The 23757-nt window shown below is 39.6% G+C and overlaps 2 protein-coding genes across 3 annotated transcripts; one reads left to right on the plus strand and one right to left on the minus strand.

Moving 5' to 3' along the window:
* Positions 1 to 578: 578 nt before the first annotated feature.
* On the minus strand, positions 579 to 2765 carry rbp4 (retinol binding protein 4, plasma). Its single transcript, XM_008436700.2, has 6 exons — positions 2636 to 2765; positions 2325 to 2427; positions 2105 to 2241; positions 1888 to 1994; positions 1428 to 1640; positions 579 to 1100 (listed from the first exon to the last, which is right to left on the minus strand). Exons 2-6 carry the CDS (start codon positions 2424 to 2426, stop codon positions 1060 to 1062), a joined length of 600 nt encoding a protein of 199 aa, XP_008434922.1. The 5' UTR covers position 2427; positions 2636 to 2765; the 3' UTR covers positions 579 to 1059.
* Positions 2766 to 9104: 6339 nt separating this feature from the next.
* Positions 9105 to 23229, plus strand: pde6c (phosphodiesterase 6C, cGMP-specific, cone, alpha prime). Of its 2 annotated transcripts, XM_008436701.3 has the most exons (22): positions 9105 to 9785; positions 11883 to 12035; positions 12766 to 12855; positions 12982 to 13122; positions 13210 to 13284; positions 13396 to 13460; positions 13673 to 13739; positions 14254 to 14301; positions 14425 to 14574; positions 14667 to 14810; positions 15103 to 15168; positions 15639 to 15794; positions 17186 to 17293; positions 17382 to 17491; positions 17581 to 17668; positions 17770 to 17870; positions 18406 to 18513; positions 18671 to 18734; positions 18992 to 19066; positions 19196 to 19279; positions 20255 to 20408; positions 20502 to 23229. In XM_008436701.3, exons 1-22 carry the CDS (start codon positions 9318 to 9320, stop codon positions 20546 to 20548), a joined length of 2562 nt encoding a protein of 853 aa, XP_008434923.2. In that variant the 5' UTR covers positions 9105 to 9317; the 3' UTR covers positions 20549 to 23229. The 2 variants fall into 2 exon arrangements, with proteins under 2 accessions (XP_008434923.2, XP_081456529.1); XM_081600403.1 differs by having other exon boundaries at positions 20255 to 23229.
* The last annotated feature ends 528 nt before the right edge of the window (positions 23230 to 23757 follow it).

Consider the following 23757-nt stretch of genomic DNA (forward strand, 5'->3'; position numbering starts at 1 on the left):
TAAGTATGAGTGCATGCTGGTCATTTTAGGCCGTGCAACAAATTTTACTGAGACGTCTGTCACAAGAAATCCTTGTACCACCATTATAAGCAGCCATGACTTTAAAATGCTGCTGCTTCCTTTCTAATGTAGATTGGATAATTTACTACTGAGAAGTAGTGAAATTAGAGTTAAAGGGATGACTGCAACTGTTAGTACTTCCTCTAAAAACAATTTTCATGAAAAATATGTTGTATTTTCATAGTTCAATCTGTTTTATTCTTTTATTAGCTAATAAAGCCATGCGTCTTTCTAACCAGCTTATTATGGTGTCATTAGGGGAAAAAGATGACCATTTAAAAACACCAGAGTCCAAGCTGATTACTAAGATGGAGCAAAGGCCAAGAACTAAATACAGTTTTTAATGGACATAAATATAATAAACTATAATAATCTACAGTGCTGATCTTAAAACAATTTAGAGTCTGTCAATCCACTGCATAGAGAAACCAAATGCAGCAATTTTCCACAACTACAAATTTATTGAATATCTTGTGGAATGCAGATCAGATCATTAAAAACAAATTAAACAGTCAAGAGATGTTTGAATGTTTTATTTTAAAAACTGGATCAAGAAGTAAACATCGGTCAAGATTAACAAACAGATCATCTACTGGACATGTTTGCTGGATATTACAGTTTAATAAAATAAAAAAAAGTACTTGTGCAAAAGTAAAGCCCCTTTTATCAAGATAACATTCTGAGATATTCGGATCAGACAAGATTTCCACATGTGATAATTTATAACTGCTTCCTCATGAGGCAATGTACTGAAAAGAAACAAAACAAGCAACAGATGTCGAGATAACACTGAAACTGAATGAGACCACAGCTGACTCTGAACAACAATAAGTGTGAAAGTTTAGAGTTTGTGATTTTTAATTTATTTCTTAAAAAAAAAAAAAGAAATAAGGAAACTACTTTCTCTCGTGTGAGAGAAACTGAGGCGGTAGGGGTGAGGAGGAGGTGGGATTCAATCTGAAACCAGCAGAAAGGAAGAAAGGAGCATCAAGAGAAGGGTCACTGAGGCGGCTCCGCGTTCCCGCTGTTCTCGCAGAAACCTGGGAGAGAAGAGAAAAACATTACGCTTATTAAAGATATTCATCAAGCAGCCTGCATTGTATTTCTTTTTTTTACTATTATTCATCTAGTCCATGACAGACTACCCAGTTGGAGACGCTTTACTCAGAATTACACTGAGTGCACATTCCTCTAATCAATCAGTGAAGATAAACATTGGTCATAAGGTTTGAAGCAGCATCCCTCGGTTACTCATTCATTTGGTGTTTAACCTTATTGAATAACTCAAATTGCAACCTCCCTCAGATCCCTCGCTCCTCCTGTAGGATCAATAACGGCTGGTAAGCACTCGGTGGGAGTCGACTCACCGTTGTGCGTTACGCGTCGGTATTTGCCCAAAAGACACAGGTCTGTCTTTTTCTGCGTGACGATGGCCTGGTCCTCTGGCCTCAGGCCGGTCGGGTGGCGCGAGAAGACGAAAGAGTAGCTGTCCAAGCACGTGCCGTCCTCGTTGAGCAGCCTGCAGGAGTAGTGGACGGCGTAGTTGTCGTAGTCGGTGTCGATGACCCAGTGTTCGTCATCTGAAAGCAGGACGGGTGATGTGAAGATTATAGAGTGTTTGCTTCAACTTGCTAAAACGGAAGATTTGTCTGGCTTCTTTAACTCATTAGATTTCCACTAAAACTTGGAACTTTCCAAAAAGCAATGGGCCTCAGGTCAACAATCTCCACGCTATCGCTGAATTTCAGCAGACGGCTGCAGCGCCGGGTTGAATTTTGGGAGTTTTTTGTTCTCCGTCTTTCCTTTTGTGAGTCAAGTCATGCTTACTTCCTGTCTGCAGGTATGAGGCAGCTCCCCAGTATCTCATTCTGAACTTGGCAGGGTTCGCGGATTCCTCGAAGGTAGCAAACATGTGGGCACACATTTCCCAGTTGCTACAGGTCAAAGAGAGACAAAGAAAATTTTAAATCCTCAGTAATCTATGCATAGAGAACAGAAAGGCCTCCTGGCGGGGGGGGGGGGGGTGGGGGGGGGGGAAACCTACTTCAGGATGATGACTCTGCCCTTTGCGGTAGCGGTCATTGAGCCGTCGTCTTCGATGTTAAACTGGGCCACAACGTTGTCGAGTAAGAACAAACCCTCAGGGTCCTTCTTTCCTACAGCATACCAGGTCCCTGCATACTATTGGGAAAAATAGTTTTAGTTAAACCTTATGGGATAAATGTTACTTTATGAATGCTAATTATATGTTACTCACAACTCACCCTGGTTTTGTCAAAGTCCTGCATGACCTGGATGTTCTCCACCTTGCAATCCTGCGCCCAGGACAGCGCCAAGAGGCAAAGAGCCACAACGAACCTCAGCATGCTACCTCAGAGGAAGGGGAGGGGGACGGTAAGAAGTTAGATGCAGAAAGTTTGGAAAAGAACAGGAGAAATATTAGTTATTTTTCCCTGAAGTTCTCTGATTAAGTTCAGCATATTGTGGTGAAATTATTCAAAAATATCTCCAAAGAATCAGTTTGTGAAAATTAAAATTTGTAAGCAAAAAAGATGGTCCTTCGCTCAGTGCGTACCTTGGTGCGAAAAGAAGTGGCTGTCTCAAATAAAGTCCACTCTTCAACGTCCTCCTGACTTTATATACAGCTGCCTGCTATTGCATAATAACATCCTGGGGTCCTGCACCACCCCTGCTCTCCCCACAGAGTCAGTCAGCAGCGCCGCATTGGACAAACATTTGCATAACTCCTTGTACTGGTCCAATTGATTTGCGTGTTCTGCACATTTGGTTGACTGCTCCTGCGTCCCCCCCACCCACTTTATGAACAATTTTCTCCTTTATCCTCTGAGAAGTTTTTAGTCTTGGTCTAAAGTACAAAATGGGAGAGCACATCCGAAACATTTGGTAAGTTTATAAACCTTTGGGAGGGCTTGTACATAGAGCATCGCCACGGATCAAGTTAGGGATGTTTATCCGCTGTTGTAAATTCTCAGAAAATCCAGAAATCTGAGTGAAACACACACTTGTAAGCATTTTGTTTATATTTGTCAAAGAAACTTTCCTAAGTTGATGAGTGCCTCATCAGCATAATTACATCAGCTGCTGCTTTATCTCCAGGCCCTCTGTTTGTATGAAACAAGGCCGGAGTCCACTCTGCTTCCATGTCATCTCATATGCTCAGGATATGTTCCCCTCTACAAATGGATTTGAGGGTCAAAATAGATGATAACCCAAAATAAAATCCAGCATAACTAGTAATTGTCGCATCATCTAGGACGTCTAACAGTCAAGTTATCAAACAATATAAAATCTGTCATCCCAAAATTAAAATAGACAAAGTATGACACAGCAAGAAACACCATCAAACGTGGCAACACACCTGAAACACTCTTAGATGTAGGAGAAGGTTAATCAGAAAGGTCTCTTACGTTCCTACTGTAACTCTGGAGGAGCTGCAGAGATCCATAGCTCAGGTGTTGGTGGTGGATCAGTCATTCAATACACAAATTTGTTCTGCATACAGGAATCACAAGATTGTTAAATTAAAGGGGGGAAAACATCACATTTATAACAAACCAAGAGATGAACAAAGCAAGAGACCCAAAGCTTAAATTGTAGAAAGAGGGGATTTTACAAACTATGGAATCAGAGGGTCAAATGTGGCTTCCAAGCTTTATCTTGTTCAAAAGATTTTTGAAATCATGCTTTTATTCCACCTCCAAAGACACTCTATGTTGCGTGGATCTATCACGAGCATTCTACATGACAAAATCTGGAAAAGAAAAGCAGCCAAGCGGCGTGAATACCACAGTACAATTACGGTCTCCTCTCTCCGATCCACGTTTGTTTTTCAGCGTGTCCTCGCTGGCAGACCTGTTATAAACCGAGGCTGTTATTTTGCAGAGTTCACATAACCACACCTCTGAGGCCTAAAAGAGGCACAGCGGAGCCAAACATCTGTAGCTTACATAACCAGAGCTCAGGCCAGGATAAAAGGAGGGAAAACAGCACTCGCTCTCCTACACATAAATATTAGCAGCTGGAATCTGACCAGGGGCAGGCGCAGCATTTCACAATCCTGAAAACTGGCAAAGGACTGAGATGCATTTCCCTGCCAAGCTTGTGTGTTTACGTTTCACATTTTGAGGAGTTTTTTTTGGCAACAAGAGTCAAGTTCTTGTTTTTAATGGGGTGTAAGATATGAGTAACTCAAGACCCCTATAAAGTTTGGGATTCAATAAAACACCTCATGGCTTATTGAACCATTTCCAGCTGAACTTTAAAGCTTTGGCAAGAGCAGGAGCAGTTATCTGCTAAAGTGAAAACTTAGCAGTTGGTAAACGGGCCTTGTGCTGCGTAACTAAAGTCTACTTTAGCATGTTAGCCGTTTCTCCAAAAGAGCTTATTGTACTGGTCATGTACGAATTTACCATGCTCAGCTGGCTTGATAAACAATTTCCATTATCCTAGTGGAAGTAGCCAGTGAGGAAGCTGCGGCATTTAAATACCTCGTTGGTACTTAAATGCCGCACAAATATCCCTCACACCATTACACTGCCAGCAGCCTCTGCTGTTGAATCAAGCCGGAACAGATCAAAATTCACAACATAAATGTTTCAGCTGAAATAAATAACTAATCTGATCAGTTTATCCCATCAGTTGGCTAATTTTGGAGAGTGTGTATGAACTCTAACCTTGGTTTTCTTCCCTTGGCTAACAGGAATGACTGTAGCCCATCTGCTTCGAGGTTCAACAGCTTGTGCGTTCAGAGATAGCATTCTTTGTACCTGATTGAGTGTCCCCCTTTCCACCATCTTGAACCGGTGTGCACATCCTTTTCTATTGTGTGACATCGGAAAAGGCAATTTCTGCCCACAGAAAAATGTTGCTTTCAAACCAGCTTTTGCAAACCTGGGAGATGGTTGTGCATGAAAATCTTAGAAGCTCTGCAGCTTCTGAAATAGCTATGTTTAAAGTCTCCATATTTCCTGTTCTGTTCTGATGCTGGGTTTGAACATCAGCAAGTCATCTTAACCCTGCTTATATGTCTTAATGCACTGAACTGTCAAGATAAAAGCCATATATTTGTGTTGACAAGTAACCTAACAGAGCACAATTACCTAAATTTGATTGCTAAAAATGATTTCAAAGCGTAAAGTATAATTTCAAGAAAGATTTCTTCGATTCAGTTCAGTTTTATCCATGTAATCTTTTTTTTTTCTTAAAGAAAATACAACTTTGTGTCTTTTTCAAACCATGTAGAACTCAGTTGATAATATCAGATCAAGTCAAATTTTATGCAACTCAACTTGATCCAGTTTAATTCAGTTCATTCACATTCAACATGACTTTATTTACAAAGGGGGAAAAAACAGTTCCACAAAAGATACCCTTGTTCAGAAAAACGCAGAGTTACTCTGAGAGGTCAGAGGGCAGCTCTTTGGAAAAACAAAAAAGAAGCAGGAAGGTCGACCATCTGCTTTCACTATTGAGGGGAGGAGAAGAAAGATACAAACAAATACTGGAAGCTGGGCCAAAGATACAAGCTCAGTAAAAAAAAAAGGAAAACATTGTTAAAGCCAGGAATAAAAGACAACAAATACATGGAAAAAAAACAGACAGAAAAATAAATGAACTAGACTTTTAGTAACCATAGATTTAGATGGCTAGGATAGTCTGAAACCATCTAAAACTTAAAGTTTATCTGTTACAGATAGATTTAAAGATTACAGTAAAACTACAATAAACTGTACTGTAAAAAAATAAATAATTTGCCCCATAAATCGATTACTTTAGCTTTTGCTTAATTTTTTTATGTGACAGTCAAACAGATTAATAATAATAGATTAAAAATAATTTCCCTTAAGCCTAATTACAGGTTGTACCACCGTTACAAACAACTCAAGCTATCCGGTGTTTGCAAGAACTAAAGAGAAGTCTTTATTTCGCTGTGAAGGCTTTCTTTTTTTTTATTTGCAGATTTGTTTTAATTAAGTAACATTAGTGAGGTTTATTGAATATGAATGTGTTTTGAATCATTTGCCTGCTGCATAACCAAATGCACTAGAGTCAAAGGTTTCAAAATGACATTTCGACATCCTCCTTCAGGATTTCCTGCCGGAGAGCAGAACTCATGATTCCATCTGCTGTGGGAACTTTTCCAGGTCCTGAAGGAGGAAAGCAGACACCTTTCATAAAGTTCCAATTCTTTTCTCCTGAGTCCAAAGATTATTTTCCCCCAAAGTCATGGGGATCATCAAAATGTTTTTCGCCAAATGTTAAACAGATCATTCGATTACTTTAACATCATAAGAACTTCAGAATTTAAATGTATGACATAAAAGTTGAGTTATGTATTTGTTTAAAAAAGAGATTTGGAAGAAAAAAAAACAGTACAAACTGATGACTGCAATACAGCAGTGGTGCAATTCAATTTTAGATTTTAGCTTAAAAAGTGAATCTGTGTGGAGATATTTTATTTAATTATAGATAAATGATCAGATAACTAAAATGATCTTAATACTGCACGGAATCGGTCTTTGGTTTTAAGTAAGATGAAAAAAGCAGATATATATACATATATATATATGTATATATATAGATATTTCTATATACAGCCGTGATGTGTGTATCAAAGGTCTTTTTCTCTGTTTTTCCCACACTTAACCAGTTTTTCGTCATTGTGAGACAGCCTTCACTTGTTTCCACAATGCCCACACAGTGACACCTTTCACATTTCCCCCTTGATAAGATTGTCTTAATCCTCACAGCAACATCGATTAAAAAACTTATTTTCTCGCCAAATTCCAGCAGCTAAACCAACAGTGAGCTCAGCTAATAGCGATCAGCCATCTTCGTTTACGGCCTCGCTCTCTGAATCCCACATCTCTGCAAATTGGCTGGACTGATACCTCCATGATGATTTCATTAGCACTAGAGTAGACTGCTTTCACAATGAGAGCATTATCTGGCCTGCCGTTGTGGCGATTGGTGCTGCGGACAGGACCCTATTTAGATACTTGCTCCACTGTAGCAAAACAAGGACAGAACATTAGCAGGAGCTAATGGAGGATTGGCTCCAAGGAGGGGTTATGTGAGGCTAGTAAAGCTCCTGGCTCTTGATTGCTCAGGTTGTTTAAACAATCTGCTCTGACTCTGACTAAGTCAGGAAACTGAATGGTTATAACTTAATAAGTAAGGCTGCATTCTAGTGCTATTTGACGTGTAATTATTTACTTATTTACTAGATGGAGGTTACATTAAAGCCTATCATTTTTCCAATTTACTCACAACTAAAAATCTGTTATGTTGTTGTGAGATTTCATTTTATATTTTAAGGGACACTGGTTATTTTTTTGAGCTTCAAAATTATATCTTTAACACAGGACAAAGTGATTTTAAAATTATTTATTTGTATGTTCTCCCTGTGCATGCGTGGGTTTTCTCCGGGTACTCCGGTTTCCTCCCACAGTCCAAAAACATGACTGTCAGGTTAATTGGCCTCTCCAAATTGCCCCTAGGTGTGAGTGTGTGTGTGCATGGTTGTGTGTCTCTGTGTTGCCCTGCGACAGACTGGGTGTAAGAAAATGCATCCATCCATCCATCCATCCATTTTCTTACACCCTTGTCCCTCAGTGGGGTCGGGAGGGTTGCTGGTGCCCATCCCCAGCTAACGTTCCGGGCGAGAGGCGGGGTCACCCTGGACAGGTCGCCAGTCTGTCGCAGGGCAACACAGAGACACACAGGACACACAACCACGCACACACACTCACACCTAGGGGCAATTTGGAGAGGCCAATTAACCTGACAGTCATGTTTTTGGACTGTGGGAGGAAACCAGAGTATCTGGAGAAAACCCACGCATGCACAGGGAGAACATGCAAACTCCATGTAGAAAGACCGGGGCTGGGAACCCAGAACCTTCTTGCTGCAAGGCAACAGCTCTACCAACTGCGCGACTTTAGATTTTATTTTATTTGATTTTTTTTTACATTTGTTTGAATCCTCTAAGTCAGTACTTTCTGAATAGGTCGAGCTCAGATTTGATACATCAGTGTTTACTTTTTGCCAGAGATTCTCAATTCAGTTTATGTCTGGACTTGGACTAGGACATTATGGCACATACTCTTTGGTCAAAACTATTTCTGCTGTAACTCTTCTTCTCACTTTTCTGTTAAGTCCAGATTGTTGGAGTATACGACTAACAGTTTTCCTTTAAAAAAAACGAACATTGGATTTTTGTGTTTAATGCTCTATTTGCCCAGCCTGTCAGATTTGGTGACTGGTTAGTTATTGATGTATTGTGTTAAACTCTTTCCATTTGAACAATGCTTCATGAGTTTTTCAAAGTCCGGAATGTAGCTTTATAAACAAACTTTATTTTTGTGTTTCTTAGCCTATTTGTTTTCTAACATTCTTTAAGAAGCATTAACAAATTTTTTTCCACATTATTTGCGCAAAAAATTTAATCATAATCCTGTTTTGCTTCCCTCCCATTTCATATTTAAGCACTGCTTTCTGTTTGGTCTTTCATTAAATCCCCATAAAATCAATCATAATGTGCAGTTGCAACACGGCAAACCATGAAAAGGTTTTATGGATTGGTGTCTTCTTCATAGTAAAAGGTAAAAAGGTGTGGGGGACCTCCTGGCCTGTAATCCCCTCTGCTATAACGGGATGCTTAAGCTTCCTCGAGGAGAAAGCCGTTTGTTGGACAATAACATTTTACCCTTAACATGGACTTGAATTCTAACCTAAATCCCATGTCTGCAGCATGTTTCTTCTCTGCTCACTCCGTCTATCTTTTCTCAACATGTCAGAGTGGTGTTGATAACAATCTGCCCGGTTGTAGCTCAGGTGTTCAGCTCAGGCATCTTACCTGCCAACATCTCACTCTCCCTCATGGGCTTGGTAGGATTGGCCCACGTGAAATGATCAGCGTTGGGATTTGCAGGTTAAGGATGCTTAAAGCAGGGGTTTTAATGTCCTGACGTCACGTTAATTAGTGGCGAATTTGATCCTTTCAGCCTCTAAGCTGCACTCTCCCCTGTACTGTCTGCGGGCGGATACGGGATGCGTCCACGGAGGAGGATGCACGTCCGTTCAAAGGGACGCTGTTAGACCCACTCAAACAGCAAGAACGCGGCTTGTGTCTCAGCTTTCACCGTTTCTTTTCAAGTGATGCTTTGGTAAAAAAAAAAAAAAGAGAGAGAGAGAGAGAGTGATCAAACAAAGAGGACACATCAAGTACCAAAAAAATGGCAGATAAGGACAGCGTGGAGAAATACTTGGAGAACAACCCGCAGTTCGCCAAAGAGTACTTTGATAAGAAGTTGCGTGCCGAGGCCCTGAGCGCCGCATTCTCCGAGCCCCTCAACATCAAGGACACGGCCTCGTTTAAGGATGTTAACTCGGTGCAGGAGGCCGCCATCATCTTCGAGCTGCTCCAGGAGCTCCAGAAGCAGACGGTCATCGAGAAGAACCTCCACAAGGTGCTGCAGAGAACCGCTCTCATCTTGCAGGCCGACAGGGTCAGCTACTACATCTGCCGCTCCAGAAACGGAATCCCCGAGCTCGCAACCTGCCTCTTCGACGTGACCCCGACCTCCAAGTACGAGGCCAACCTGGTGAACCCGCAGAGTGAGATCGTGATCCCCACTGACATGGGGATAGTGGGCCACACAGCCACCTCCAAGAAGCCCCAAAACGTTGCGGACATTACCAAGGTGAGACGGGGCGAGGAGTTAACTTTGGAAAGCTCTCAGAATGCATGAAGATTTAGACAAAATATTCACAGTTGCAATTATTTAACTGTTTCATGGCATTAAAAAAAGAAAGAAAATGTAAATAATACCAAAGGAGATTTCTAATTTCTGTCAGACTTTGAAAATGTTTAGTGCAATTTTTGCGCAATTAAAAAAAAAAGACAAAAAAATAATAATAAAACTAACTTAGTTAGTTTTAAGCGTCTTTCTTTTCTTGAACCTTGTATTCATAAAACCACATTTATAATGATTACATAATAATTATATAACTAATGCATTATGCTTTTACAATCATGTATTTATCATAAGCACAAAAAAAAAACATGCATTTTGAACTTTTATGAAGCCAAAAATGTTTCTGCAGGAGTAGAGGTCGACACCTCTGTTAAAAATGGAGCTGGTTGTTCAGGTGATGACCTAATCTATCCCTTAATAAGAACAACTATTTGTACTTGCATAGAAAATCACCAGATACAGATACAGACACTATATGTGTGGGAGTGCTTATACAGACTCCCACACATAAAGAAGTGTTGATTTGAGAAAAAAAGTAATTGCTATTATCTTTTAATCTTTCCCAAAAAACTGAATGTACTCTAAGTAGCTAAGCCTGAGTCACATTTGTTTACATTCTCCGTATGTTTTTTTCCAGCCTGTCTATAGATAATTTTAGCCTCGCTTACATAAGAAGATTCCTGGGATCTCGCTTTGAAAGTCAGTTAAAGAATTATGCAGTAAACTGAAGCCAAGTCCAGAGCTGGTCCAAGATTGTACGTGGCCCAAATCAAACTAAGTCAAACCTGATCTGGGCCCCCACCACCAGTTGGGCCCGTCACCTACCAACCACACAGCACCTGCTTTTAAACATCCAGAATTTTGCATTCCCAGTCCCAAACTTTTGGGGCATAATATAGTAATAGTTAGCCAAAATGTAAGAAATGACCTAAATGCAGAATGTGTATTGTTTAAAAAGCCTTAAAATATATATATTATGTTATTTATTAAGCAAGTAGCAGAAAATAAATGATAAAATCTAGGTTATTTCTCTAAGTTTGGTCTGGTTCTTGTATTTACAGGGCAGTATTTCAACAAAAGCTAAAAAATAAATAAATCAATAATAATAACTAGAAAAAGGGGACAATTTATGCGGTTGGTCTTACAAACATACTTTGAAAACAATATATTAACCAAAATGTACAAGTATTCTGTTTCATAATAAATGTAATTTTAAATGCTGAACTATCACTTAAGCATGAAAAATCAAGATATCTAGCAAAATCCTTGGGCTGCAAATAAACTTTGTATTTAAATTGTTGCTTAATTTTCTCTTAAGTAATTATTACAAATGAATGTCACCTCCAATTCTTTAGCTTTTTTTTCTTTATTATTCTTTCTGTTAGTTTTATTTTATTATTACTTTATCTACAATTTTTATTTTCTATATAAATTGACTTATTTATTTTATGATTTATCAACTTATTCAAATCATTTCTATTGCCCTGTTTAGGAAATCTTAACATGGACTTATAAATACAAATTACTTTAATCTGTTTGTTTATTTTATTGTTTTAATATAGTATATAGGATTTGACAGACCACAAGACAAAGGTTAGAAATTTGCAGTTTGGAAGAAATATGCATAAACAAGCGTAGTAGGTAGTTTCATCTTTTGACTCAATTTTGTCATAAATACATTTTAAAACATTGTAATCAATGCTATTATATTTTCCTACAAGATTTATTTTTTTCTGTGGATTTTTATTGCTAAAAAGCAGCAAATTCATTGTCGGATTTATGTGGTTAAAAATGTTTCATTCACCAGATTTCTTCTTTCTTGGTTACAGATAATATTATTCTTCTAGATTATTAGATTATTATCATAAATTTAGTAGATTATTAGATTATTATCGTAAATTTGGTAGGTTTGGAACTGCACAAAAGGAAAAAAAAAAACTGAAAGTGTAACTGTTGATGATGCTTGGAAATAGATTTTCAATCTTCAATGCGTCTGAATATAATTCCAAGCTTTTCCCTTACCCTCTGCCCCCCTAAATCCAGAATTCAAAGTTCTGCGACTTTGTGGACAAACAAACTGGATACAAGACGAAATGCATAATGTCCTACCCCATGATGGCTGACAAAGACTGCCTTGGAGTCATCATGGTGCTTAACAAAATAGGAGCTGATGCGTTCACGCCAGAGGATGAGAAGGTAAGACCATTACATCCATGCTTATCCTGGCTGAGAAAGGTGGAATGCTGCTGCAGATCCTTCTGACCCCGAGTGCTTTGAATTCTAGATGCTCATGAATTTTAAACCGTACAATACATCCTTCTCTTTCTGCAACATGCATTTCATTCCCATTATTGGGGTCTGGCTGATAGTTAAAAACTGTATTCAAGTTCAGAAGAATGTTAAAGTGAATAAAAATTACTTGTGTGATTATGTGGCACAAAAATTCCTGTCATTGTGCTGCTGGAAGAAGCCGATCAGACCAGACAGGTTTGGTGTGGGTGCTTTTAAGCATTCAGTCGGAGAAAAAAAAAAGCTTTTTTCTTTCTGCAGGCTGGATTAGAATATTTCACCTGTATGTCTAAAGCCATGAGAAAAAACAAAAAACATCTCAGCCAGAATAAATGGCTCAGATGGGAACAATGTTGTTTGCTTGACCAGTTCTGGTGAATTCTCAGCTGAATTATTGTTAAGTTATTTCCTTTAGAATACGTTGATTGGTTTAAAATATATAGATTGGTAGCATTTTAGAAAAACATGCTGCACCACTTTACCTTGCATTATTCGCAAGTATCAGATTTTATCACCCTGCCAAGAACTACAAAGTGTTTTATAGATCAGTATTTGCTTGGCTGAGGTATTTTTTTTATTCCAAGTGTCTTAAATCTTTATCTGTGTTTAAATATCTGTCATCTGTTTTGGTCCACAGCTTTTCCATAAGTACATGACTTTTGCTCAAGTCATTTGTCTGCAGTATTACACAGCCTACATGTTCAACGTAGAGTCCAGGAGGAGTCAGGTAAACAACTCCTGCAACATCCTTCATGGAAACATGAATAAGTTTACTAGATCTGCCTGGAATGCAGCTTCTATGGTGTTAAAAATCGCATGAACAGCATATTTTGGGGGATATTTTCGGCTCCAGGTGCTGCTCTGGTCTGCCAGCAAAGTGTTTGAAGAGTTGACAGACATTGAGAGGCAGTTCCACAAAGCTCTCTACACCGTGAGGACCTATCTGCAGTCTGAGCGTTACTCAGTGGGGCTGTTGGACATGACTAAAGAAAAGGTTGGTGCAGAAAACACCGCTTCTTTATCATTTATTTGATTGATTTGCTGGATCATCTACTGTCTTTTTCTGCGTTTCCTTCTGCAGGAATTTTACGACGAGTGGCCTGTGAAGCTAGGAGACGTGGAACCCTATAAAGGACCAAAAACACCGGACGGCAGGGTGATAAATTCCCTTTTCCCTGTTTTTTTTAAAATAAAACAGTTAAACTGTGTAGTTGTTTTGCTTAAAAATGATGGCTAATTTCTAAAGGTTTTTCCTCTTTTCTTGCAGGAAATCAACTTTTATAAGATCATTGACTACCTCCTTGAAGCCAAAGAAGAAATTAAAGTCATACCGTGAGCAGCCGCATCCAACAAATACACTAAATTCCCATAATGCTTTGAATATTTAATTTTCTAAAGTGACATAATTCCTTCTCCTCTTCTCCGTTATCTGTTTTTGCAAAATTGTCGTGGATTCTTGTTTCGCCTTGTTTGTCACACTTCCATTTTCTAAGCTTAAAATATGAAAGTTTGGTGGTTTTAACAGGTTTCTTTTGTTTTTCCAGAGGTCCACCTGCAGATCACTGGGCTCTGGTCAGCGGACTGCCAACCTACGTGGCAGAGAACGGCTTTGTAAGTCAGTTTAATCAAAACAAGCAAAGAAAACTTGACATGCTACACTTAAGAACCGATTGTGACATTTAGCTGTAAAAAAGCTATTCAAAATATTGTTTTTTTTTCTTAGTTTTTGAAATATATTTATAATTGTATATTAATGATTTCCCTTCCAATGGTGTGAAGATTCCTAATAAGCAAACTATACATTTGTGTGATAAAGTGTGACAAAGTAAGACAACCTTTGAACATTTGTATTGTATTTGAACATGTTTACAAGCTGCGATTAGCAGCATTAAGTGATAGGATGTCAGTTTGGAATCACATTTCTGTTGATATCTTTTTTTTTTGTTGTTGATTAAGAAAAAAAAAAAAAGAAAAGCCATCAGTAGCTGAACATTTCTTTTGAAAGAACTGAATATCTATGTAGGTCTTTGAATTTTCGAATGACAAACATAGATACTAACTTTTTCACGACGTACATGCATAAAGGAATCGGCTATAATAAGTGTTTCCATCTTGTTGCCTACAGATTTGCAACATGATGAACGTTGCTGCAGATGACTACTTCACTTTCCAGGTACGCAAGGCCAAACCGAACAAAGGATGCTTCGCTCTTTTGTCTATTTCGCAGAAGTCTCTCGCAGATTTCTGGTAAAGAGGACAAAAGTCTCGGTTTTACTGCAATCTGTGCGCTTTACAGAAAGAGGCAGTGGACGAGTCGGGCTTCGTCATCAAGAACGTCCTGTCGCTGCCCATCGTCAACAAGAAGGAGGAGATTGTGGGCGTCGCCACCTTCTTCAACAGGAAGGACGGCAAACCGTTTGACGAGTATGACGAGCAGATCACCGAGGTAAGGGTTCTGCGTTCGCCTTCAGTTTTCTCTTCTCGTTTGAACGCCGTCCTTATCCTTTTCTCGTTGCTCTCTCGTTGTGCTTGAACTAGGCCCTGACACAGTTCCTGGGGTGGTCGGTGTTGAACTGTGACACCTACGACAGGCTGAACCGCATGGAGTGGAGGAAAGACATTGCCCAGGAGATGCTCATGTACCAAACCAAATGCACCTCGGATGAGATGCAGTCCATTCTGGTCTGTATCAACGTGGTTTTCTTTGACATTTAGCAGTTGCCGCAGTAATTTATAGGAAAGCTCAGAGAATAGCGTTTTGAAAAAAAAAACAATTTTGCATCAGAAGCTTTAAAGGACTATAAAAAGGTCAGGATTATTATACGTCCGCCTGGCAACTAACATAAAAACACCAGGGCTTAAACATGGCTTTGAGCATTTTCATCAAGTGAGCAAGGAGAGAACTGTGCTTTAAAGGTCTGTTAATCGACACGGCATGTTGATAAATGTCATGTGAAATGTTTTTTATAACCAGAACACCAAGGAGAAGTTTGATGCTGACCCTGAAGACTGTGACCAGAAGGAGATGTACAAATTACTGGTATGTGTCATTTTATCACAACATGTTACAGTGGAAACCAGACGTTTATAGACAAATTACCATTTTTTTTTCTTTCTCGTTGTCTGGCTTTAATCAGATTCATATTTGCTGTTTTCTATTTGTTAAATCCTACAATAATAAGATTTTTACTGATGTCATTATTATTTTCTTTAGTTGTAAGAAGGTTAAATTCACTGAGATTCAGATGAATTCAAACAATTTGGTGAAGTCAATACAATAATCTCTTGGCTTTAAAAGTCAAGAGATTATTGCAGTGATGATTCAATGCATTAAATCCTCAACATTAAAAGAAGTAAGAGAAACGGGAAAAAAATAAATAATTGCTTGCTTTATACAGTGTATAAAAATATAACTTCTTTAATTAATACCAAGGAAGTTTTTTTGTATTTCCATCCAAATCAAATCCGACTTTCTCTAATGACGTATCGGTTCTGTGTGTTTCCGTTCAGAGGGCAAACTGCCCGCCTGCCGACAACGTGGACGGAGAGAATCTGTACAACTTCGGCTTCAGCGACTTCCCCGTCACGGAGCACGGCCTCATTAAAGCCGGCATCCGCATGTTCTTTGAGCTTGGGGTTGTCGAAAAGTTTAAAGTTCCCGCAGAAGTGAGTCACCCAGTCTGACACTTATTTTATTTTATTCTTTTTTCTTTTCACGACGAAGCAGCTCTAACAAGGTGCTTAGAGCTGCTTTTCAGAGAAGGGATTCAGTTTCTGAAGGGAAATTCTGAACCATGGCTGTGTGAAAAGGTCTCGTTACTTTTCCCAACACGTCTGACACGTTTTGATTATGTCCTTTATTTGTTGAGATCTCTATAAGATAAATCATCGTTGGTGTTTCCTTGTGTAAAGATTTTATTATACCAAAAAAAAAAAAATCCCAAAACAAAACAACAAGGCAGTTGTTACAGTAGAGATATACATAACTAAGCTCAATGGTGGTTTATCAAGTATAACAAGATACTATGAGCTGGCTTGTTAGTTGGGCTATCTGCTGCGGTAACCACCCTTCGCTTATATGTTTAAGAGAGATGTTGCTAATACCTCGGCAGCTAACATTGTAACGTGTTACTTTAATCAGAGTGATGGGTTTCACTTCTTTAGTTCCGTTGCTGCATGACTTTCCTTCTCTCTGCCTCCTTCGTGTCAGATTACTATCACATGAAGACCAGTAGTGCTGAAAATAAACTTTAAAAAAATGTAGAAAAACAGAAGACATAAAAACACAAATAAGATATTTGACAGAGTGATTGCTAAGTTTACTTATTTGTCTGTTTTTTTTGTATTAAACTTTAGTGTGGGTTGCGGGGTCAGCACTAAAACAGCAGCCTCTGTTTGTGCTTCCTCAAGAGCGTAAATCCTTACCTCAACTCTGAGATTTCTAAAAGGCTGCCAACATTTCAGAATCCAGGATAATCTATACCAGACAGAGGTAGAAATCTCAAAAGGATTAAACAAAGCTACTTTGCTGTACTCCACACAGCCTTCCCATCATCTGCTTGCTCTCTCTTGCTCTTTGGCAGCCGGAATGAACCACAGAAATGTCACGAAATGCTGCAGAAAGCAGTTTATAGATCTCTGTGTCTCTGATTTCCCTTTTAAACACCCCACTGATAATGATATTTGGCAACTTTGAGGTTTCTTTCCTCAGTAATAACTCCTCATCTGAAGAGGGTGGTTGTCACCATATTATGTTTTCATATAAATTGTTTGATGTCGTCCAAACTCTGATTTCATGGAGCTGCTCTACTTTGAGCTGTAAAACAGTATGACGAAAAACATTAGCGGTATCTAAGCCACAGCTTTAAAAGTTTGACCCATGCCTACTTTACTGTAAACCTTTAAAAAAGAAAAAGAAAAAAGAAAGAAACTAAAGCAGGAGACGATCTACCTTCTAGGAGAATTTCGACTTTCTTTGTTTGGACTCTAAAGTAAATTTGAACCTTGGATGGCGCTCATTAGCCTCATGCAGTAATGAACCTCGTTTGTTTCCTCAGACTCTGACCAAGTGGATGTACACTGTGAGAAAGGGTTACCGTGCCATTACATACCACAACTGGAGGCACGGCTTCAATGTAGGCCACACCATGTTCTGCCTACTACAGGTGATGCCGTTTGTATTTCGCTATAAATCTCTTCGCATTCCTGAGGCTCTGTTTCTGATCCACACTCACACATATTTCTCATTTGCAGACAGGGAAGCTGAGGAAGTACTACTCGGATCTAGATGCCTTCGCCATGGTGGCTGCGGCTTTCTGCCACGATATCGACCACAGAGGAACTAATAACCTCTACCAGACAAAGCAAGTTAATGAAAAACCTTTTGTTATTGTGACCAAAGTTGCACAGTTTTCTCATGACAGCTGTTTTTTTTTTTCTTTCTAATTCATAGGAGTGCATCTCCTCTGGCCAAACTTCACGGCTCCTCCATTATGGAGAGACACCATTTGGAATATAGCAAGACGCTCATGGGAGAGGAGGTGAATGCATGGATTCAAATTAAAAATACTGACTAAAATTGTTCTTGGTGTCATCATAAACTTTGACTGACCACCATCTTTTGCTTTGTCATCCATTGCAGAGTTTGAACATCTTCTGCAACCTGCAGAAGCGTCAGTTTGAGACCGTGCAGCACTTGTTTGATGTTTGCATTATTGCCACTGATCTGGCCCTTTACTTCAAGTAGGTTCACTCTTTTATTTACCAAAGTACAAAAGTACTTTGTTTTAAATATCAGAATTGCTTTTATTCATGCAATATTATGGCGTTTATGGCCACTTCTTTCTTTCTTTCTTTCTTTCTTTCTTTCTTTCTTTCTTTCTTTCTTTCTTTCTTTCTTTCTTTCTTTCTTTCTTTCTTTCTTTCTTTCTTTCTTTCTTTCTTTCTTTCTTTCTTTCTTTCTTTCTTTCTTTCTTTCTTCCTTTCTTTCTTTCTTTCTTTCTTTCTTTCTTTCTTTCTTTCTTTCTTTCTTTCTTTCCGCAAAAAAACTACATTTTATTTAATTCTGTAGTTATTTTCAATTGCTTAGATAATCAAATAACTACTTTTACTTTGCTGCTCATTGTTTCCATATGTATTTTATTATCAGTTGTTTTGTACTTATTGTTTTTGCTAGAATTAAGATACATAATCACGCTTCAACATTGTATAGGGAAGGATGCCTCATACGGTATATTCATATATATATTTTTAATGTCCTCTGTTTGTCTGCTTGCAGGAAGAGAACCATGTTCCAAAACATTGTGAATGCCACAGAACCAATGGGAGATGAGAAGGAGGCCATCGCCTACATTTCTAACAACCCCATCAGGAAGGAAATTATCATGTACGCAACATTTTTTTTTTATGGCAGCAAACAAAAAAAAATCTTCTGCCTGTTCCAACCGTTAAAAGCCTCCTGACACAGCAGGCCGCTAAAAATCATATTCATCACAGCCAGGATGTCGCCTTGCCTTGACTGACTGTCTGTTTCTCACCTCCAGGGCCATGATGATGACAGGCTGTGACTTGTCAGCCATCACCAAACCCTGGGAGGTGCAGAGCAAGGTGAGCCTTGAAGTGAAGTTTGCTAGCAAATAATAATTAGCTTTTTTTTCTGCTATCATGCCGGTTTTTTATTTTATTTTTTTAGGCTATTTGAGTTGGAGGGTCAGGAGTAAACTGCTTATTTAATTGATGGAGGGAGGCTGAAAATGGCCCTGAAAAGGCTGCTTTTTAGAGTCAGATGTGTTCGTTTCACATGCAGTCCTTTTCATTTCGCCCTGTCAAGCCGTTGCTCCTTCTGAGCGTCGCTGTCTTTGCAGGTGGCTCTGATGGTTGCAGCTGAATTCTGGGAACAGGGCGATTTGGAAAGATCCGTTTTGGACCAGCAGCCAATTGTAAGTTCAGCATAACTCGAGTGCCTTCCAGGCTTCCCTTTCCATTACTTTTATAGCGCTCATTTGTTTTTGTTTTTCTCACATGAAAACTTCTTTGTCTCTTTCTTTCCTTCTCCCTTCTTCTCTTAGCCCATGATGGACAGAAACTGTGCAGAACAGCTACCCAAGATGCAATGTGGTTTCATCGACTTTGTGTGCTCATTTGTGTACAAGGTAAGCCGTTTCTCATACTCCACTGATTCTCCGCTTCTCTTAAGACACACCGCAGAAAGATGAAACTATACAGATAGATGTTACGACTCAAAAGAAAATTGATTTGCGGCAGAGAGTGTGTTTGCTTGAATCTAAATCCACTCATAGAGTGATAAGGCTTTAAGATTTACCCTGCAGGTATTTTGCAATTTATGTCAGCAGTTTTTGAAAGTTGGTGTCTGATTCGTGAGTTTAAACATTCTCTAATAATCACAGTAAGTACTTGCAACATACATGTAGCTCAAGGAGTCTTACAAAACCTTTCTACATGATAAAAACAGCTGGCATTGAGTTCAATAATTTCACATTCAGAGGTACGTAATACCTTCTGACATTTTTTCAAATTACAACCAGACGCAAGGTGATAACTGTAAAGTAGAATGAAAACTATAGTATTTAAAATTTCTACAAATATAAACCTGAGAAACGTAACGTAACATTTCAGGTATCAAAACGACTACTTACGGTATTAAATCAGGTGTCTAGATAAAAACTTTTGAAACTTCTCCTTTTACTTACAGTCCCGATAAAATGCAACACGGTCTGCGGCTGTGAAATAATTCGTGTTATTATTTTTTAAGACGCTGTAAACCACCTATCAATCAAAATGTTCTATATGACTGAAGGTAGCCAGTGAGTTCAATAATTTCTCATTCAGGGCTATTATTAGCTTTAGAGAGATGTTTTTAAGCTTTCATCTATCCGAGACGGCGTGAAAAGCTGCAGGCTGTGAACTTGTGGGACACAATAGCGAGCTCCTTTTCAGCCCAGCCTGATATTGTGATGAGCACTCCGCGCAGCGTGGGGCCCGCTGTCCCCGTGGACCCACGCCGCAACACTTGCACCTGATCGCTGCATTTGGCCTTTGAAGATGCTCTCTAAAGAGGGCCCCGAGACGAGAATAACCCTCGCCTGTTGCTCTTTGTGTTTGCCCAGGAGTTCTCCAGGTTCCACAAAGAGATCCAACCCATGTTCGACGGTCTGAACAACAACAGGGCACACTGGAACGAGCTGGCTGAGGTGTACAATGCAAAGATGAAGGCCATTGAAGATGAAAAGAAGAAGCTGGAAGAGGAGGAAGCCAAGAAAGGTATCAAAGTTAAACAAGGGTTGCATTGTAGTAATTTGAGACCAAGAAGTACAACATTTTTAATCTGGTTTTTGTTTTTTTTCATTCTTTTAGCTGGTGGTGGTGAGGGAGGGAAGTCGAAGACCTGCACCGTCTGTTAGGCTTCTCCGGTTCATGGATCTGGACTCAAATGGACTGATTAGGACTGATATGCACGTCTCTAGTCTTAAAGTCATCCTCAAAACCATCAGTTTTTGGAGTTCGTCCTCCGCTACATGAGCTAGTTTCTCTCTGGTCCCTCTAGCGGATGCGGCACCCCGGTTTTTCTCCAGTCGTTTCCAACTGGTCCAGACTAGTTAGCACCGATATGGATTGCATGAACTGGTCTCCAAGGAGGGAGGAAGAACAGGAACCGGAAGTAACATTGGGACTCTGCACAGAGAAGGTCTTATCGAGAAGGAATGCGTGAAACTTCTTCCTCCCTTTGTTTTGAGCAAAACATGCAAACTCACTATGTAATTCTATGTAAGATTTGTTGTTTTTTGTTTTTTTTTGGCATGCTTGAAATCACGTTGCGATAAATGTAGCTGCTCCCCGCGCTGAGATTCAAATCTTTTAATGTAGGCAGTTAAATAGGTCATTGTTGAGCTATGCCAAAGCAGTAGCATTCAGTGTCCCTTTGGCAATCATAAGCACAATGTATAATCATACTTTAAGCTGCACAATGCACATGGCTGCTGCTGTTTTAGCAGCCAAACCAATGTGAGAGTGAGGGCCAACTGGGAGGATAAAGACTTTTCAAATGTAGTGATGGGGAAACGTTAAAAGGCGCTTATAAAGAAATATAAATATATTCCCTTCAGCACATAAAGAGCATCTGACGTCTCTGTTCATGCTGTAAAGGCGATAGGCGCAGGGAGCAACGGCGCCAAAACAATTAGGAAAGACAGCGTCTTTCCTGTAAAGGGACTAATGAGTCATCTGAACGTATACTCGTTTTAATATGCTACTCATCTATACATTTTATTTATTTATTTATTTTTTCTAGATTATGGGCATTTTGTACATCAACTGTCTTCAACTTGAGATGAGCTTTGATAGAGGCTGTTCCTGAAATGATGAGGAGCTGTGTTGTTGTAATGCAAAGCGTACAGTTTGTCTTGCAAAAATATTCACACCTCTGGTTCACTTTTAGCTTCTTTTTTTTGTCACTTTAAAGCCAAAAACACAAATGTGTTTAATGGGGATTTTAAGACAGAAACCAACACAAAGCGGTGCTTGATTGTAAAAAGGAAGAACTATAATATGAGTAAAATTCAGAGTGTGCAGGATGCAGGTATTTTGGGCTTTGTCTCTATACCAACTTTAGGCTTCCAGTCTTATTTGCAACACAGCTCGACGTCGGTACGACTGGACGGAGAACATCTGCAAACATTAATCTGTCTACTGGAAGGCGAACCCCTTCAAGGGTCTCGTGTTTTGCAGCCGTCAGTCGGTTTTCTCCCCGGATTGATGAGTGTTTAGCTTCCGCCGTCTTCCAGTCAACTCCGACCAGCTTTGCTGTCCCTGCTACAGAAAACCCCACGGCATGCTGCTCCCACCACCGTGTATCACAGTGGTGTTGGCCTTTCGATGGAATCTCTCACATAAACCTCAGCTCATAACTCCTCCAGAGTTACAGGAGGCCTATAAATAACTTGTACACAGATCATTTTTACTACTTAAGTGACTTCTGGAGGCATTTGATCAAACTGGATTTTATTTAGGGGTATGAAAGCAAGTCTTTGGCTGTAATGTGACAAAGTGTGATGGGTGTGAATTCTTCTCCAAGTCACTGTATGTCTTTGAGAACTTTAAGATCACTTGTAAACTAATTGTTTTATTTCAAACTTATTCCATGCTGAAGCTCATCTATTCTCATCCTATCACTTTGCTACATAGATATAGCTTTTGAATCGTACGAACCTGATTATGAGAGAAGCATGCAAAGCTGCAAGCACAACCCCTGCTCCTTCAAGAGTCAAACAGATCAACAGTTCTGCTTCTCCTTTAAGAAGCTTTAACAGGATTTGATTGCCAGCCAGTGTTTGAGATCCACACAGCTTTGGACTTTAAATACCCGTCTTACACAGGAGCTTTATCGTATCCATGTGGAAACGGCCTACGCTTGTAAAGACCCAAACTATCGGTCCATTGATTGTGTGACTGTTGGGGGCAAAGTTTTCCACTTCCCTCCCTGACCAACTTTGTGTAAATCAATACGTTTCTTTGTAAACCAGCCGACCTGGTCAGGCGCCCGAGGTCACAGTGCAACGTCAGCACACCTCCTGTTCCACGAGGTAAAAAGCGAGCAGCGGCTCTTGGCGTCCTCTTACGCAACATCATCTCCTCTAATCAAAGAGGCATCAATCAGGGGCATTTAATCCCATCAGCGCAGCTTTGTGTCTACTTGGAAACTCCTTGTTTGCTGCCCCAGGTGAAGTGAAGAGCTGTCATATTTGCTGGAGCCCGAGAGCTGTGATGATTCCACCCTGAATTTACAACGCTGACTTTGGTGCAAACATTTTATAAGAATGCTCCAGTTCCGTCTAACAGGGATAAAAGTCTTCCCTGCTTTTTTTTTTCTTTGAATGTTTTGAGAGATGTGAAAAAAGAAAAAAAATGCACTGTATGCTTCTTTGTACTTATCCTAAGAATTGTCATTACGACGCTAGAGTTCTGTCTTTGAATGTGTAAAATGACATCAAATGTATGTACAAGTCATGAAATGTATTATCTGTAAGTAAATGTAGGAAGGAGGTTTAAAAAAAATAAAGAGTAACTCATTTCTCATTATGAAAAATGGCTCTGGCACAAAGGTGAAGCGTTATCTGGAGTCGTGCAGGCACCGACTCGAGCGTCCTCCCTCCCCCTGCGGGTTTAGCAGGGGCTGCGGTGGCGCTCCTTCTTAGTCATATATCGTGCAGGATCTTAAAGTCTCCAAAGGAGGATGAGCCTATGGGGGGGAAAGAGGATCAGTGGATTGATTCTGATCCCCGTCTGATTCACTGCTGCTGCTGCTGCGTGGGTCTGTTTTCAGCATATTCTGCATGCAGGAAGCTCGAAATTCTGTGCTGCTTTGTCATCTTTTAACAAGGTTTATGAACTGCAAAATATTTTTGCCTTTAAAACGAAGGATGCCTCTTAGACATAATCTCACAAGATGGAAGAAGCTTAAAAGGTTTCATTTTACAGGATCTTCGTCTGACTGTTTAATCAACGTGACAGTTTGCTCCCCAATTTAGGCAAGAGTGAGATTTCCTTTTACTGACTGCAGTCTGCATTTACACGACTCTGTCAAAAGAACATTTTTCTCTGCTTAAATTTGGAT

This window comes from Poecilia reticulata, chromosome 19 (genome assembly GCF_904066995.2).
Source record: "Poecilia reticulata chromosome 19, P_reticulata-male-v2, whole genome shotgun sequence".
Taxonomy (NCBI): domain Eukaryota; kingdom Metazoa; phylum Chordata; class Actinopteri; order Cyprinodontiformes; family Poeciliidae; genus Poecilia; species Poecilia reticulata.